A 17,019-nucleotide genomic window follows, 5' to 3' on the forward strand; every position below is an offset into this window, starting at 1 on the left:
ATAAACATATTTTCCTTAACATGCCCCATGCCTGAATTTCCCAGCCCATCTACCCCCCACCTCCTATGCCTATGGTTTGGACTATGTATGACTGAATGTTTGGGAGTTACGGGGTAAAACAGCCAAAATGGCGACAAAGGTCAGTTTCAGTTTGTACAGGGGTCAAAAGTTAACGTTGCTCCAATTTTGGTAAAAAGTGATGCAAATGATTAGTTAACAGGATTTTAAAAAGGAATAGTTTGGGCCATGTATGATGTGGATGTTGACCTTGTTTGACCTTTACTTTGGAGACCAAATATTCAACACAGTCAAAACTATTCTATTTATTAATCCTATTAATAAAAATATAATGTCATGTAGTTTTCAATTTGATTGGAGCATTTTTAGTTTTGACCCCTGTGTAATTCTTCAATTGATCCCTACTCGGCCACCTATTGAAAATTGAAGCAGCCAGTCAGGTTTTTCAAAAGAGCTAATGTCTAAGGAGTATTTGTGCCGACGTTGGCACGTGTATCACCATTTGCAGGATTGTTTCAGTTACTTGCTGCACTAGATTTCACTCCAGTAGAATCCTGAACTGAAACCTGCCAGTTAAACTGGTTCATATGAAGCTGATCAGATTTATTTCTGAGAAATGCACAAATGTGGTTCCTTGGCAGTCATTCTGCTTTTTGATCTCAGCAGTCTGTCCTGGTTATTACCCGGCTGGGAAGCCGTTTGGAAAGACCGGACCTCAGTGTCACCCTGCTCAGCGTGGCGCTCTCGTTGGAGCGACGTCTCTGTTATTTTGGCATTGTGGGATATCTCGCCGGACTACTTTCACCTGACCCACCTCTGAATTTGCCAACATGACATGCTGCTGGATATACTGACTTACAGACATTTAGGTGTAAAAACAAATGAGATACACAAGTTCTTGTGCCAAATATACTCCTGATGTTTTTGTTACCCATGAAAACACACTGTCCTTGCAGGTCTGGGAACTACTTTTTTCACAGGAATTCATCAAGCACGTGGGCCGCGGGCGTGTACTGACACAGAATATACACAAACTGTATATCGTTGTTCGGCCAAAACAAGAGCGTCAACTGTTGGCTTGCCATAAGACAGTAACGCGCATGAGAGTGTGAGTGTTTCTCCGTGCACAGGTGGTGTCACACCATGAGGGCATCCATGTGAAAGTTGTGCCAAATCTTGGTGTGGGTCTGGACCGGATCTGCTGTCAGGCCCTGAATAACCAGGAGCAGACAAAAGATGGTAAATCAGGTTATTACAGTTTATTAGTAACTTACTGTGGCTTAAATCTCATAACAAGTTTGATTCACGTATAAACTTCACTTTAATGTGTTGATGCTAAAAATAAGACAGATGGATATCTTATTTCCCATTTAAACACATGACTTGGCACTTGTTCTTTTTGTGTATGTCTGTGACCTTTTGTTCATGAATGAGGCGTTTGAGGGGTCGATTCCCTCAAACGTGTTCGAGGCTCATTATTTTTGCCGTTCGGGAGCTTTTAAGTTGAAAACCCATTCCAGAGTGAGCGTCAGCTTCCGGTTGGCAGTGCGTGGCGGAGCTAAAAGGAGCGGCAAAGTTTAGTCTGAAGTCTAAAGTATTAAAGGTTAAATGATGACTGCGGCTTTGGAGAAGACTCCCAGGACTCTTCTGGTCTGTGACAAATCAAGTTTTCTAAATGAAAAGTGTCGCGTGAGCGCTCAGGTGGAGCAGCATCACTTCAACTACAAGGTGAGTGCTGTTAGCTGAGTTAGCTTAGCACAAGATAGAGATAAATAAACCTGAGCGGAAGTCAAACTTCTTAATCTATTTTCGTCCGCCATCTTGGGAGAGGGATCGTCAAGCGATAACGCAGATTTTTTTTTAAAGGCGCCATCTGGTGGCTGTGGTAAATACTACACAAATTTGGGTCCACATGTTCCATTGTGTTGTTTGAAGCGCAGCTGACGTAGTTTATTATTAGGGATGGGTATTGATGAGATTTTATCTATCGATGCCATTATCAATTCCGCTTATTGATCCAATTCCTTATTGATATCTCTTGCGTGAATTTTCTGTGTACTAAAAGCACACACAAAACAACATTTTAAATTGGTCAGTGGATCCTTGATCTCTGCACATAAATAAAATCTGTAGTTTTTGTCAAAAGCATTTCCTTTCAGACATTTTGGCATGAATGTCTCTACATACCTCCGAGCTGATATTCCAGCATTTGGAAAGTTTTGTCATTTGATTTAAACGGTGTTTCACTTTGAAGTTATTAATTCCGACTGGACTCTATCGTTCTAACTTGTTTCTTTCTCCCAACAAGAGTTAGTGACTTTAATCCACACAAAAGTGACTCACGATTGACATATTCAGGGATGAAAGTGGTGAAAAACAAAAAAAGCTGAAACCCAAAATTACCCCCCAACACCACCTGCACGAAAATGTTTCAATTCTAGAAGCTCTGAAATGCAATCTGGGACTATTCCAGACAATAAACTGCAGTGAGTGCAGCATCCATTTAGTGAGAAAAAAAAAAAACTTTCCTTATTCAAATTCATTCCAGTAGTATTCTGCTCTTACTAGGATGCAGCAGTTTTCTAGTTTGGCAGAAAGTTCTGGAGGAAATCACTGAAGAAATTAACACATTGAAAATATGGTTTGACCGAAACAAACTGTCATTAAACTTAAATAAGACAGGGATGAAATGGAGGAGTGAGAGTCACTAGGTGTTCACAGGAAACGGTTATTTATTTCTATATGTATTTATTTATTTTCATTGTTTGTTGGTTTTATCTTTTCTTTTGTGTTTTGTTTCAACAGGTTCTTTTTGTCTCTTTCTCTAAAATTGTATTGTATCATTATTATTGCTGCTGTTGTTGTTGTTGCTATTATTATTAATATATAAACAAAAATAAATGTAAAAATATTACAGTTTGTAATACATTCGACTCTTTTACGACAACAAACACTGAGCCATTAATTATTATACATAAAACAAATGCACACAAACGTGCTGAGATGCAAACAGCTTATTGTTTCTGTGTAGGCTCTCAGTTGTCCAGGTGGTTTCCATAGTAGAGAAGCTTGAATCTTTGACTGGACTGGGTTGCTTGACCCAAGGATGTTTCACTTCAAATCACAGAAGCTTCCTCAGCTAAAATTCTTGCTCTGGTGGTCTGACTTCTGTCTTGACTCTTGTAGAGAAGAATAACAGAAGCCACAAAAGCTGGAGTTTTAAACCTAACCAGACCCCTCCTACCGAGAGGCAGACTGAGTCTCAGTTCTACCCCTCGGCCCTTCCCCTTACCCCTTTCTCTCCATTTTGAATCTGGATGCACACTCCATTTGGAGGGGTAGGAGGAGCTTACTGCTGTCTCAGAAAAAACAAACATGGCGCCAAAAGAGCCGCACAAATGAAGCAGCTTTTATTACCAATTACACTGTTTAGAAAATTATAACTTGCCAAAAAACTTTGTGCATGTTGCGTATGTCAGGTTTGACCTCGGCTAGACATACAAGAAAGAACCAGACAGAGAGTTGAGATGTCTTTAGTGAGCTTTGCAAAGGAGAGAAACAGTTGAGGCTGGCAGCTTCATGCAGTTTCTCTAACTGTGTCATCCTGGCAAGGCTCTTTTATTGTGTAAAGAAAACAAAAGATAAGAGTGGCTACATGAGTCCATGGTTGCAACATGTGCTATTAGTCATGTGCAGGTACGTTTGCAAACAACTGAATCATTCCAATCTTAGGTACAGAGTGAGCGATTTTGCTGAAGCTTGCTAAAAAACTATAAACAGGCTGCAGCTGTGAATATCTGAGAGAAACAGTTTGCAGATTTTAAGATACAGAAAGAACAATTTAAATGAGCAGACGTAATAGATGATAATAAATGATAAACATGTTTTTACAGTATAATTTAACAGCGTATATTGTCGTTCTGAAGAATATCGTAACTTTGCTCGTGTACTGAGGCGTTACAATGCACATACACACGAACGCTATGATAAGACACTTTTATATCTCACAACGGCGAAAATCATGATAAAGGATCAGCGCGTTAATTTGTACGTTCATAAATCTTTGGATAATAGCGCCCCCTGCTGTTGGATTTCAAGGTCTGTAACACGTGTGTGTATTTAGTAAACAACTCCTAATAAGAAAATGAGGCAGAAAATGAGAAGTTTCATCAATGTTGGAAAATATCTACACACACATGTACATGTGTAACACATAACCTGACGTCCTGACAGACTGATATTATTTGTCAAGGAAATTTCTAAAGGAAATAGGGCTGGATGCAAAAAATAGGAGAATTTGAAAAGAAATATCAGGTTAACAGAACTAGATGCAGCCCAAAACATACATACAGGTGCTGGTCATATAATTAGAATATCATGAAAATGTTGATTTATTTCAGTCATTCCATTCAAAAAGTCAAACTTGTATAATGTGTACATTCGTTCCACACAGTCTGATATATTTCAAGTGTTTATTTATTTTAATTACTAATTAATCAATTACTAACCAATCAGTTAATAATTAAACAATATTAATTATTGCTATTATTGATGAATTATTATTAGTATTAACATTAATTAAGTACTAATTAATTATTAATACTACGAGGTCTGTCAATAAAGTAATGGTCCTTTTTATTTTTTTCAAAAACTATATGGATTTCATTCATATGTTTTTACATCAGACATGCTTGAACCCTCGTGCGCATGCGTGAGTTTTTCCACGCCTGTCGGTGACGTCATTCGCCTGTGAGCAAGCCTTGGGAAGGAGTGGTCCCGCCCCCTCGTCAGATTTTCATTGTCTGGAAATGGCGGAATGAAAAGGACTTTTTTTCCCCATCAGAATTTTTTCAGAAACTGTTAGAGACTGGCACCTGGAAACCATTCAAAAAATTTATCTGGCTTTCGGTGAAAATTTTATGGGCTTCACAGAGAATAAGGAGTGTTACTACAGCTTTAAGGACGGCTTTAAGGACGCTTGGCGTGCCGTGCTCCGAGCTGCGACAACGCGGCACAAGCCACCAGACCATTTCTAAACGGTTGGCTCTGTGGATACGAGACCGTCGTGTGCTCTTTCTCTGGTTATCACAAGAGCTGGACATCAGCCATTTTCCGGCAGATTTCACTTTTAACGAGATTTTGTCATGGAAAGCCACGCGGAGGCTTCGCGCGTAAAGACCGATTCGCTTTGGAAGCGAGACAAAGGAACACCTCCATTTCGGCGTGTCAGAGGACAAGTTTGGACATGTCCAGCTTTCCACAATTTCTCTGATACTTACTGGACTGGTAAGCATTGAAAGCTGAGATAGAGATGTCCAGACTTGTCCCATGACACGCCGAAACGGAGGTGTTCCTTTGTCTCGCTTCATCAGCGAATCTGTCTTTATGCGCGAAGCCGCCGCGCGGCTTTCCATGACAAAATCTCTTGTTAAAAGTGAAATCTGCCGGAAAATGGCTGATGTCCAGCTCTTGTGATAACCAGAGAAAGAGCACACGACGGTCTCGTATCCACAGAGCCAACTGTTTAGAAATGGTCTAGTGGCTTGTGCCGCGTTGTCGCAGCTCGGAGCACGGCACGCCAAGCGTCCTTAAAGCTGTCGTAACACTCCTTATTCTCTGTGAAGCCCATAAAATATTCACCGAAAGCCAGATAAATTTTTCGAATGGTTTCCAGGTGCCAGTCTCTTAACAGTTTCTGAAAAAATTCTGATGGAAAAAAAGCCTAAATCATTCCGCCATTTCCAGACAATGAAAATCCGACAAGGAGGCGGGACCACTCCTTCCCAAGGTGTGCTCACAGGCGAATGATGTAACCGACAGGCATGGAAAAACTCACGCATGCGCACAAGGGTTCAAGCATGTCTGACGTAAAAACATATGAATCAAATCCATATAGTTTTTGAAAAAAATAAAAAGGACCTATACTTTATTGACAGACCTCGTATTAATTATTATTATAAATTACAAATTAATTACATTAATTAGCATGACATGATTGTGATGTGTCAAAGAAATCTGTGACTTCTTCTATTTCTTTGCATTTACACAGAAAGGTGAGAAAATAAAAAGAGCAAACAGGCTACTGCAACAAGCTGCATTTCAATTTCCATGTTAACAAACAGTGAAGACGGCAGTTTGACACGGGCAGTTTTTTTTTTTTTTTCTCTTAAGGCGGAGGGGTGTCTCAATTCATAGGGCGAGAGGCGTACCCCTTTACCTTACCCCTTGTTTTAAAGGGGTAAGGGTAGGGCCAAGGGGAAGGGGTACAAAAGAGAATTGAGATTGGGGGGCAGACTGCTTTTGGCTAGTGACAAAACAGTTGTTCTAATTAGCACCTGTTGTGCTCTAGTTAGCACCCTCCTAATGACAGGGTAGCTGTCCCTTGTAACGATGGGACTGACGATGGGACCTAAGGACCTAAGGTTTTTGATGCGGGTGACAGGGCTGGAATTGGAATTGTAAATTGTATTTGAATTTTTTTATTTTTTTTATTTTATTTTTATGTTGAACTGTTTTCAATTTGAATTTATTTTCCTTTATATAGCACCAAATCACAACAGAGTTGCCTCAAAGCGCTTCACACAGGTAAGGTCTAACCTTACCAACCCCCAGAGCAACAGTGGTAAGGAAAAACTCCCTCTGAGGAAGAAACCTCAAGCAGACCAGACTCAAAGGAGTGACCCTCTGCTTGGGCCATGATACAGACATAAATTACATGCTACAAACATAAATTAAAGAACAATTCACAGAACAATTCACGGACAAATGTATAAGAAATGCTGTTGGCGCATAGGACAGGAGGGTCGCCAACACAAACACAACTCCCATCTCTGGATGGAGCTGCACCTTAAACAGAGAGAAAAAACAGAATCAGGCATCAGAAAGACAAAAAAAATACAGTATAATCTGTCAGCATTAAACAACAAGAAAAACAGAAGAAATACTAAGGTGATCACCGGCCACTAGCCCTAAACTTCACTAAAAGACCCAGAATTTAGGTAAAGTTGAGGCCGCGGCACGCTCCAATTACTAATAAAATGAATTAAAAGAGTAAAAAGCGTAAAGCAAAACTGTACCAGTATGCTGCCATATGAAAGGGAAAATAAGTGCGTCTTAAGTCTGGACTTGAAAATCTCCACAGAATCTGACTGTTTTATTGATGCAGGGAGATCATTCCACAGAACAGGGGCACGATAAGAGAAAGCTCTGTGACCCACAGACTTCTTATTCACATTAGGGACACAAAGTAGTCCTGCACCCTGAGAACGTAAAGCCCGGGCCGGTACGTAAGGTTTAATTAGGTCAGCTAGGTAGGGAGGTGCCAGTCCATGAACAGTTTTATAGACTAGTAGCAGAACCTTAAAATCTGATCTCACTGGGACAGGAAGCCAGTGAAGAGACGCCAAAATGGGTGTAATGTGGTCGAACTTTCTGCTTCGTGTAAAAAGTCTGGCTGCAGCATTTTGAACCAACTGGAGAGCCCTAATGCTGGACTGTGGTAAACCAGAAAATAGAACATTGCAGTAGTCCAATCTAGAAGAGATGAACGCATGGATCAAGGTCTCAGCATCAGCCATAGACAGGATGAGATGAATCTTGCTATATTTCGCAGATGGAAGACAGCAGTCCTAGTAATATTTATAATGTGGAGACCAAAGGACAACGAAGGATCAAAAATTACTCCCAGGTTCCTCACTTTGTCAGTGTGATGTATGACACACGAGCCGAGGCTGAGTGTTAACTGGTCACATTGATGCCGATGTCTCACTGGACCAAGAACCATCATTTCAGTCTTATCAGAGTTTAAAAGTAGGAAGTTTCTAGACATCCAACTTCTTACTGCTGCAAGGCAATCTTCTAAGGATTTTATGTGAACGAGATTACCAGCAGTTATCGGCATATATAACTGAGTATCATCTGCATAGCAGTGAAAGGTAATCCCAAAACGCTGCAATATGTGCCCAAGGGGTGCTGTATAAAGGGAGAAAAGCAGGGGGCCTAAGACAGACCCCTGAGGAACCCCAAATTTCATGTCACTAAGGTTAGAGGTAGTGTTACTGTACAAAACACAGTGAAAACGACTGGTCAAGTATGATGTCAGCCATGCAAGGGCACTCCCAGTAATCCCAAAATGATTTTCCAGCCTATCAAGTAGAATATGATGATCCACTGTATCAAATGCAGCACTGAGATCTAACAGCAGCAGAACCGTAGTGGTGTCCAAATCCTTTATAAGCAGAAGATCATTCACCACTTTAGTGAGAGCCGTCTCTGTGGAATGATATTTTCTAAAAGCAGACTGCAGTGGCTCAAAGAGATTATTCTCAGTAAGATAGTCTACGAGCTGCCGTGACGCCACTTTTTCCAGAATTTTAGAAAAAAAATTATAGATTTGATATCAGACGATAGTTTTTCAGTACACTAGGGACAATATTAGGTTTCTTAAGTAATGGTTTAATCACTGCAGATTTGAAACATTTCTGAACAGATCCAGAAGTTAAAGAAAGATTAATAATTTCCAGCACAGTCGACCCAAGAGTGGACCACAGGTCCTTAAACAGTTTTCTTGGTATAGGATCAAATAAACAGGTTGTGCTTTTTGTTGACATTACGAGTTTTGTCAGCATGTCTAGAGAAATATTATCAAATTCTGTAAATCTAGGTAATACTTCAGTAATGTCACCCACCTCAATAGCAGGGTGTAGTGGCTGGATTAAGGCATGCTGGAATATGTTCAACCTAATGTTATCTATTTTCTTCTCAAAGTAATCCAGGAAATCTTGTGCTGTAAAAGGAGAGCGAACTACAGGTGGTTGTCCATGAATAAGTGTTGCCACCGTGTCGAACAAGAACTCTGAGTTATGCTTGTTTTTGTTGATCAAATCAGAGTAGTAGGGCCACTTTGTAGCCAATAATGCATGCTTATAGTCTAAGATAGCATCATGCCACACAAGGTGGAATACTTCTAATTTTGAACAACGCCATTTCTGTTCTAGACCTCTTGCTTTATGCTTGAGGTCACGCAGGTAATCATTGAACCAAGGTGACTGTGTTTTGGGGGAGTGGGGTTTTTATCACATCGTTTTGAGTACTGAGTTTAAACTATCCACAAGTCTGTCTACTGACTGGGTAATTGTCAGAAGTGAGGCTAAGACATCAGGCAGTCTAGCTTCGAGTTCAGTCTTAGTTGAGGAGTTGATGCATCGCCGTAATGATATATAAGGTTGTTGTTCCACTAAACACGGCAGCGAAACTGTAAACTTAATGAGTGATCAGAGACCACTGATGTAAGAGGCATGATGTCAATATTCGTGACAGCAATACCACGTGCGAGAACCAGATCCAGGGTATTTCCACTAATGTGCGTCAAATCCCGAATGCATTGCAGAAATCCTAATGCATCCACAATTTTCATAAATGATTTGCAGAGGGGATCAGAAGGCTTATTTATATGAACGTTAAAGTCACCAATGATCAGAATCTTATCTACACTAGTTGACAAGTTAGAGATGAACGCACCAAATCCATCTAAGTATTCAGAATATGGGCCAGGAGGCCTATATACAGTGACAAAGTAATACGGCTGATTTTTATTCTTCTGAACTTGGCAATGCGTAATATCCTGAGCAGAGCGGAGAATCGGATGCTCAAACGAGTTATATTTGTAACCCCCAACAGCTAATAAGCTAAACCTAGATTTATAAATAAGAGCAACACCCCCGCCTTGCTTTGCATCACGAGGGACGTGACTAAATGTATATGCTGGTGGGCAGGCTTCATTTAAGGGGAGGACAGCTGTAGGTTTAAGCCAGGTTTCACATAACCCAATCATATCTAAGTGATGATCAATAATTAAATCATTAATCAACAATGATTTTGAGGACAGCGATCTTATGTTAATGAGACCCAGTCTAAGGACCTCAGTGGGGTTGACAGTTGGACTGTTTGGGTTTAGGGGTGGTTCCAGAGTGGCATATATAAGATGCCTAGAAGTAGGTTTAGGTTTGAGACATTCCACGCGGGTTGTAGGTAGCAGACACAAAATCTTTGCTATTGCTGGAACAACCACTGGGTCATCCTCAATTTCAACATGATCCAATATAGTAATGGGTATTAAGTTTGCAAATCATATCCCTCTATGATTTTTATGGACACGTCTACGGGAGCAGGCCACAGTCTCAACTTGTTGAATTTCCCTCCCTGGCAGATAAACTGCACTATCACCATAGTGGATTTTCTGCACTAATTTCCCCGCTAAGCTAATGGATTCCCCACCCACATTTGTCATAAGCCTTGCAGGGTCTCTAATCACCTGCTCCGTGGCCTGCTGTAAACCCTCCCTGTAGAGCTATATCTATGTTTGCAGACAAGATGGCGGCGCCTTCCCCAGTAGGGTGGAGGCCGTCCGGCATCAGCAGGCCACGGCGGCCAGTTATCAATAAAGCTAAAGTCTTGCTGTTGACAAAACTGCGCCAGCCACCTATTTAATGATGTCAGCCTGCTAAATGCCTCATTAGTACCCTGGGAGGGGAGGGGACCAGAGACTATTAATCGATGCCGACACATCTTTCTGGCAAAGTCACAGGTCCTCTCTATGTCCATTTTTGTGACCTCTGAGTGCTTCATCCTGATATCATTGGTGCCATAGTAGAGAAGCTTGAATCTTCGACTGGACTGGGTTGCTTGACGCGAGAACGTTTCGCTTCATGAGTCATCCACGTCATCAGCAGAGACGTCAAGGGAGCCATCAGGAGAGGGTCCGTCCCATCATTAGGAGGGACAGCTGCCCTGTCATTAGGAGGGTGCTAACTAGAGCACAATAGGTGCTAATTAGAGCTATTGTTTAGTCACTAGCCTATAGCAGTCTGCCTCTCAGTAGGAGGGGTCTGGTTAGGTTTAAAACTCCAGCTTTTGTGACTTCTTGATTATTCTTCTCTACAAGAGTCAAGACAGAAGTCAGACCACCAGAGCAAGAATTTTAGCTGAGGAAGCTTCTGCGATTTGAAACGAAACGTCCTCGCGTCAAGCAACCCAGTCCAGTCGAAGATTCAAGCTTCTCTACTATGGAAACCACCTGGACAACTGAGAGCCTACACAGAATCATTGGTGCCGACGTGAATAACTATGTGACTATATCTCATGTCATGTTCCTTCGTCTGTCTTCCCTTCTGCAGCGTCAGCACCCTAAGATGGGATGCAATGTCGGGAGCTCTGGCCCCAGGAATACATTTAACGTCAGCCAGCGTCTGACCTGACTTTGCGGGTGGTAGAATCCCCTATTACTAAAGTCCGGTGTTTCGGCCTGGAGACAGGAGTGGAAGTCACTTGTGGGCTCGGAGAATTCATATCAGGTAAATCCAAGGGGGAGAACCGATTCACAGTTCGCAGTGGCGAGTGTGATCGGGGTACCACAACCGGTCACCAAGCCCTACGGGGCTTCCTCCGCCTCACCACAGTCCGAAAACCGTCCTCCACAGCCGGTGTTTCTAGGCTAATGCTAATGGGCTCACTAGCCGGCCCAGCACTAACCTCATCTGGAGTGCCCGTAACATCTAACTCCACTGCGCTAAGAAGCTGCTCTAACTTACGGACACGGCTCTCTAAGAGAGCCACCCTATCTTACATTACGTAGGATTTATGGATGGTGTAAAGTAGGTAAAGTAGTGTACTTTGTGCACTAGGAAATTCAAGAATATAGCCAAGCAAGCACAAGCTAACCAATAATGGATAAGCTAACCACTCCTAAGGCTCACACAGACGCAAATAAATGAATTAAAGTTCACAGCAGTTACACTGAAAGAGTAGCAGAAGTATTAGAAATGTAGGAACAGTAATTATATATATACCACTCCTACGATTAACACAAGAGTAAAGTACTAAGCTAAAGTTCACAACAGTTACACTAACAGTTAACTAACAGAACTATATAAAAAAAGAAAACAAGGGTCCGAAGTCACTAACGCAAGCTAACTGCTAGCGAAAATGCTAGCCGCTCCTAAGATTTACACAGGAGTAAAATAATGACTTAAAATTCACAGCAGTTCGACTGAAAAACTAACAGAAGTATTAACCAGGTAAAAAGAACCAGCTATAAAAATAACGACGGGTGGGAAGGGAGGAGTTGACCAAGCTAGCGAAAGCTAAATGCTAGCGAATGCTAGCTGCTGGCGAATGCTAACTGCTAGCGAATTACAACAGGACTATAGTTAAATAATGTTCAGAGTAGATACAATTAATAACCAGAAGAGTGCTAAACAGAAATAAAAGAAACGTATACAACCGTGTGAAGTTCAGAATAGCATCACAACAACAAACAATCAACAAGTTGCCAGATCTGTGAGCGACTGTTCTATGTGAGGTGCCTTGAGGTGGATTTTGTTGTGATTTGGCGCTGATTAAATTGAAATTGAACAACATTTTATTGAGTTTTAAAGTAAATAAATATGAAGTTGGTCACTGGATCCTTAAACTCTGGACATAATAAACTCTATATGGTGGATCCTTGATCTCTGGACATAAATAGGAATAAACAAAATCTGTAGTTTTTGTCAAAATCTTTTCCTTTCAGACATTTTGGCATGAATGTCTTTCCATATATCTGAGCTGCTCCAGCTGCTGCACATCATCAGCGCAGGACGTCTCGTTTTTGGAGGAAAAAAAATGTTTTAGTCGATTGTAGTTTCTTGTCTATATTACAACATTTGTAAGAGGTGTCATTTTATTTAAAGCGGCAAATCGTTTTGAAGTTATTAATTCTGACTGGACTCTGTCTCAGCAGAGAGCTGCGCAACGTTTGGAGCTGTGACAACAGAACAGAGGACGATTCTCGTTTCTTGACTGCAACAAGACAAGAGTCCCAGTTAGTGACTTTAATCCACACACACAAGTGACTCACGGTATTTTAATGGCTTTGAGAGGAGATAAGAAGCGGACTTGCCATTTCTAAAGAGCAGCAAATCAAAGAACCAACGAGCTAGTGGATGCGAGGTTGACCTCGATGAGAAGCTGATATTTCCCGCAGAGATCTCAGCAACGAACTTGCGCCCCGATATCCTGATATGGTCAAGAGCGAGTAAAACACTACTGATAGCAGAGCTCACTGTACCGTGGGAAGAAAATGTAGAGAGTGCCTGTGAGTTAAAGATGATGAAATACGCTGAGTTAGTGGAAGATTGCAAGAGAGGAGGCTGGAAAGCCCACATGTTTACTGTCGAGGTTGGGTGCCGTGGGTTTGCCGGGAAATCACTGGGTTATTTCCTGCACAAGATTGATATGTCTTGTAGGAAGAAGGTGAGGATTGTTGAAGTGTCAACGGCTGCATTACTTGCGTCGTTATCAATCTGGCAGCGTTTCAAGGCTGACCGGGGTGGTGTCTGACGAGACACTGCTGGCCCCACTCACCCATTTGGTCGTTCTAGGTTAAGGGGCCGAAACGACCGCGTGAGATTCCTAGCTGATGCCGGTCAGTGAAAGCGCAATAACATCTTGTGTTTCGATTCTTCGAAGCATTGCTTCAATGGTTCACGCTTCAAAGTGGAGTCATGCTGCAGAAAAGTTGATTACAGAGCCGCTGCAGACCAAACCCTGAATATCCTAATTTATTTCTACGTCCGTATGACTCTGAAACTAGGAAAAATCTGTATAATGTAGGGACAAGCCGTACAGGTTGACATGTATGGACTCAGAAAACCATCGAAAATGTAATTTCAGTCATCATGTTGGTGAAGGGAACAGAGGTGATGAGGAAGTAATGGGTAGATATGGTATCAAGGATAGGAATGGGGAAGGACAGATGGTAGTTGATTTTGCAAAAAGGATGGAAATGGCTGTGGTGAATACCTACTTTAATAAAAGGGAGGAGCGCAGAGTAACATAAGAGTGGAGGAAGGTGCACACAGGTGGACTACATTCTTTATAAGAGATGCAAGCTAAAAGAAATCACAGACTGTAAGGTGGTAGCAGGAGAGAGTGTCACTAGACAGCATAGGATGACTTTAGAGGTAAAGAAGAAGAAGAGAGTGAGAGCTCAACAAAGGATCAGATGGTGGAAGCTGAAGGAGGAAGACTGTTGTGTGAAATTTAGCGAGCAGGTGAGAGAAGCACTAGTTGGAGGGGAAGCAATTTTGGACAACTGGAAAAGTACTGCAGATGTGGTGAGGGAGACAGCTAGGGCAGTACTGGGTATGACATCTGGACAGTGGAAGGAAGACAAGGAGACTTGGTGGTGGAATGAAGAGGTCCAGGAAAGCATAAGGAGAAAGAGGTTGGCGAAAACGTTTTGGGATAGTCGGAGAGATGAAGAAAGTAGACAGGAGTACAAGGAGATGCGGCGTAAGGCGAGAAGAGAAGTGGCAAAAGCAAAGGAAAAGGCATATTGCGAGCTGTACAAGAAGTTGAATAGTAAGGAAGGAGAAAAGGACTTGTACCGATTGGCCAGACAAAGGGACAGAGCTGGAAAGGATGTGCAGCAGGTTAGGGTGGTAAAAGATGCACATGGTAATGTGCTGACAAATGAGGAGTGTGTGCTGAGAAGGTGGAGGGAATATTTTGAAGAGTTGATGAATGAAGAAAATGAGCGAGAGAAAAGGCTGGATGATGTGGTGAGAGTAAATCAGGAAGTAAGAGATTAGCAAGGAAGAAGTGAGGGCTGCTATGAAGAGGATGAAGAGTGGAAAGGCAGTTGGTCCAGATGACATTCCAGTGGAGGCATGGAAATGTCTAGGAGAGATGGCAGTAGAGTTTCTAACCAGATTGTTTAATAAAATCTTGGAAAGTGAGAGGATGCCTTAGGAGTGGAGACGAAGTGTGCTGGTTCCTATTTTCAAGAACAAGGGTGATGTGCAGAGCTGCAGTAACTACAGAGGCATAAAGCTGATCAGCCACAGCATGAAGTTATGGGAAAGAGTAGTAGAAGCTAGGCTTAGAAAACAGGTGAAGATCTGTGAGCAGCAATATGGTTTCATGCCAAGAAAGAGCACTACAGATGCAATGTTTGCTCTGAGAATACTGTTGGAAAAGTACAGAGAAGGACAGAAAGAGTTACATTGTGTGTTTGTGGACTTAGAAAAAGCTTATGATAGGGTGCCAAGAGAAGAGTTGTGGCATTGTATGAGGAAGTCTGGAGTGGCAGAGAAGTATGTTAGGGTAGTGCAGGACATGTACAAGAATAGTGTGACAGCGGTGAGATGCGCAGTAGGAGTGACAGACCCATTCAAGGTGGAGGTGGGATTACACCAAGGATCAGCTCTGAGTCCTTTCTTGTTTGCAGTGGTGATGGACAGGTTGACAGATGAGATCAGACAGGAGTCCCCATGGACTATGATGTTTGCAGATGACATTGTGATCTGTAGTGAGAGTAAAGAGCATGTTCAGTCTAGCCTGGAGAAGTGGAGATATGCTTTGGAGAGAAGGGGAATGAAAGTCAGTAGAAGCAAGACTGAGTACATGTGTGTGAATGAGAGGGAGCCCAGTGGAATAGTGCAGTTACAAGGAGTAGAAGTGGTAAAAGTAGATGAGTTTAAATATTTGGGGTCAACTGTTCAAAGTAATGGAGAGTGTGGTAGAGAGGTGAAGAAGAGAGTGCAGGCAGGGTGGAGTGGGTGGAGAAAGGTGGCAGGAGTGATTTGTGACCGAAGAATATCAGCAAGAGTGAAGGAGAAAGTTTACAAAACAGTAGTGAGACCAGCTATGTTGGACGGTTTAGAGACAGTGGCACTAACAAAAAGACAGGTGGCAGAGCTGAAGATGTTGAGATTCTCTTTGGGAGTGACAAGAATGGACAAGATTAGGAATGAACATATCAGAGGGACAGCTCAGATGGGACGGTTTGGAGACAAAGTCAGAGAGGCGAGATTGAGATGGTTTGGACATGTGCAGAGGAGGGACCCAGGGTATATAGGGAGAAGGATGCTGAGGATGGAGCCACCAGGCAGGAGGAGAAGAGGGAGACCAAAGAGGAGGTTCATGGATGTGCTGAGAGAGGACATGCAGGTGGTTGGTGTGACAGAGGAAGATACAGAGGACAGGGTGAGATGGAAACGATTGATCTGCTGTGGCGACCCCTAACGGGAACAGCCGAAAGAAGAAGAAGAAGAAGATAGAAGCCTTTCAAACACACTATTGTCTGAAAACTATTTATAAACCACTCACTGTTTCTTGCTGAATTAAGCACCCAATTTTCCTTGCACAACTTTTTTCCTGGATGCTCTGATCATCAACTCGACTGGACTGATGCTATCTGTCTTTGATCCTGTTTGAATTTTCCTGTGCGCACCTGCGTGATGCATTGTGGGATCAAATCAAAAGCTGTGTTCACCGCGGGGACATGTTTGGCACTATTTGGGATTATTCGAGATTTTTTTTTTTTTTTTTTACCGATGACGAACGATGCGTAAAAAAATCTGACTGATGCAACTGCATCGGTCCAAACCGGTCTGGATCTGAGCCTGGGTGAAGCGGGCAGCTGCCCAGTAGTGCAGCAGATAAGAATATAATATTAAATAATAAAATAATATTTAGAGTGGAATCCTACAAATGGTGATAAAAGCATCAAATTCGGCAGGAATAGTCCTCAGACAATCCTCTTTTGAAAAAAACGATTAGCCACTTGACTTTTCAGTTGGTGGTCAGGTAGAGGTCAATTGAAGAATTACACAGGGGTCAAAATTAAAAGATGCTCCAATCATATTGAAAGCTATGCCACATTACTTGCCTGATCATAAAGACTCCAAAAAGGTATAATTTGGACTATCTGTGACTGAATTCTATGGAGTTATGGGATAAAAACAGCAAGAATGGTGACAAAGGTCAGTGTTGGTTTGTACAGGGGTCAAAAGTTAAAGTTGCTCCAATTTTGGTAAAAAGTGATGCAGATTACTAGTTGAGTTAACTTAAAAAGGAATAGTTTGGACCATGTATCATCCTTACTTATCATGTTACGGGGTAACATATGTCACATGTCATAGAATCCAATAGACGTCGACCTTGTTTGACCTTTACTTT

General features: G+C 42.0%; 1 protein-coding gene across 1 annotated transcript in view; it reads left to right on the forward strand.

Annotated features, from left to right (window-relative positions):
- Positions 1 to 1,518: 1,518 nt before the first annotated feature.
- Positions 1,519 to 17,019, forward strand: part of rpp40 (ribonuclease P/MRP 40 subunit) — a 49,989-nt gene continuing 34,488 nt past the window's right edge. Inside the window, exon 1 of the mRNA XM_034183620.1 lies at positions 1,519 to 1,746. Within this exon, the coding sequence (XP_034039511.1) occupies positions 1,627 to 1,746 (120 nt within the window). The 5' untranslated portion in view covers positions 1,519 to 1,626. The remainder of the gene's footprint in view (positions 1,747 to 17,019) is intronic.

The sequence above is a fragment of the Thalassophryne amazonica genome, chromosome 12 (genome assembly GCF_902500255.1).
Source record: "Thalassophryne amazonica chromosome 12, fThaAma1.1, whole genome shotgun sequence".
NCBI lineage: Eukaryota > Metazoa > Chordata > Actinopteri > Batrachoidiformes > Batrachoididae > Thalassophryne > Thalassophryne amazonica.